Consider the following 1,984-nt stretch of genomic DNA (forward strand, 5'->3'; position numbering starts at 1 on the left):
AGATGGCTCAGCTGCTCAACGTCCACTCCAACCCCGAGATGCAGCAGCAGCTGGAGGCTCTCAACCAGTCCATCACGGCCCTGACCGAGGCCACGGCGCAGCAGCACGAGCCCCCGGCGGCGGTGGCGGAGGAAGCCATAGAAGAGGCACCTGCAGAGGCCCAGGGAGTGGAGGAGCAGGTGACTCCAGAAGCAGCCAGCGCTCAGGGAGACATGCAGAACGTGCTGGCAGTTCTGCTGAGTCAGCTGATGAAGAGCCAGGAGCCTGTTCTGGAGGAGAGCAATGGGGAGAAGAGCAGTGAGCAACGGGGGCCCAGGAAAACCCCGACGAGGCATCCGGAGGAGAGCACAGGTAAATACATGCCCCCATGGCACACGTGGGTTTGAGCAATTGAAGCAGCCAGGAGGAATGAGATGAGTGTCACAAGAGGGAGCAGGGCAGGAGGGAAGGTGCTAGAATGGTCAGACCTCAGGTTTCAAGACTAAGGCCCTGTGGTAAGTGCTGGACTGCTCAGGAGGTTTGAACAGCTACAAAGAGCCTAAACTTGCAAATATTTACTCCCAAATCCATTAGTGCCTCACTGGGAATGGGTCAGTGAAGACTGATTAGAGCTTTGGGGTTTTGCCCAAAAATGAAAGGGAAGTTTGGAGGGTCAGTTCCTCCTCAAACCCCCCAGCAAGCAGTTGGCACATCCAGGAAAGTTTTTTGCATAGGATATTGAATATCTGTGGATTTTTCCCAACTCCTTTTCACCATCTCTTTCCTGCCCTCTTAAATAAAAGATAAACATCCAGAGATGACTTTAAAGAGCTGAAACCTTGATGAGTGCTGCAGGGAGGGACAGTGGCACTTGTGTATCTAAAACCTGTGCATCCAGGGCTGCCCAGTGCTCTCCCTAGAGTTAATTTTTGAGCCCTTGAACTTGAGCAGCTCCCCAAGCTAAAAAACACACAGAGCTTACAGGCAGAGCTTGTCTCAGTGAACTCTGGGATTTCCTTTCGGAAGGTGAGTGTAAATGTCTCCATGTCTCTTTGTTTCTGTTGATTTTCTGAATTTATTAGCCACAGCCTGTGACGACCTCACCAAATTCTAGAAGCGCCTCCTGGGTATGTCTCAGACCCCGCGGGGAGCCTGTTTTGGCCCGAGCCCTCCTCCTGCCATGTAGCTGAACGTGCTGTGTTCTCGTGCCTTCAACACCCGCCCACCAGAGCCAGTTGTGATCGTGCTTTTCTTTCTGTTGTTGTTGCCCTAGTACTGGAAGATAACTAGGTTACTGTAGAGCAGATGGAATTGGATGCCGTTGTTCTCTGTTGATGATTCCTTGCAATGATTTGCTGTCCCCAGATCAGCTTGGCTTGACAAATTTTACCTGAAGATTTTTTTTTTTGCGGGTTTTTTTTTCCTCCTTTGTTTGTTTGTTTTTGTTCTGGATTGAAATACAATCTAGTTTTCAAAGTGGACTGAGGGATATGGGTGGAGGGGTGGTCCTGGAAGACTACTGGTTTTCACAATAAAGTTTGACCTTTTTAATAACCAGTTTTGCCAATGATTTGAGGATCTGATTCCGACAAGGTGTCTGTGGCCTCTACGTCATCGCCAGGAATGACTCGATCCATGCCATAGTTTGTGGGTGAGGGAGAGGAAGACAGCTCAGGTCTTGCTCCAGAGGAGACAGGGCTGGTTTGGGGAGTGGAGTTGGCACTGGGAGCAGGTCATGTCCTGCAGGAAGTCACATCCTTCCCTCCCCAGAGTCACTTGTAGCCGTGTCACTGCCTTAGGGCAGGGCCAGCCCTCCGCTCCCCCCTCCCAGCCAGGCTGCTCTGTGCTCCCCCTGCCTCACAGGCCGTGCCAGAGAGCATGGGGGGCTGGGGGTGAAGGCAGTGCCCTTGCTTAGGAGGGCCCTCTTGAAGCAAACCCTGACTTGGGGGGGAACTGGGGGACAGAGGGGGGAGAAAGCAAAAGGTTTTGCTGATGCTCAGGACAC

The 1,984-nt window shown here is 52.2% G+C and overlaps 1 protein-coding gene across 1 annotated transcript in view; it reads left to right on the forward strand.

The window, feature by feature from the left end:
* The window catches only part of CDK12 (cyclin-dependent kinase 12), a gene marked incomplete at its 5' end in the record, with an annotated part of 16,044 nt that extends 14,810 nt beyond the window's left edge, over window positions 1–1,234 (forward strand). Inside the window, 2 exons of the mRNA XM_009078361.1 lie at window positions 1–351; window positions 1,062–1,234. The exon at window positions 1–351 is cut by the window's left edge and continues 75 nt beyond it. Coding sequence (XP_009076609.1) covers window positions 1–351; window positions 1,062–1,093 — 383 coding nt within the window. The remainder of the gene's footprint in view (window positions 352–1,061) is intronic.
* Between the last annotated feature and the right edge of the window lie 750 nt (window positions 1,235–1,984).

This window comes from Acanthisitta chloris, unplaced genomic scaffold (genome assembly GCF_000695815.1).
Source record: "Acanthisitta chloris isolate BGI_N310 unplaced genomic scaffold, ASM69581v1 scaffold10157, whole genome shotgun sequence".
Taxonomy (NCBI): domain Eukaryota; kingdom Metazoa; phylum Chordata; class Aves; order Passeriformes; family Acanthisittidae; genus Acanthisitta; species Acanthisitta chloris.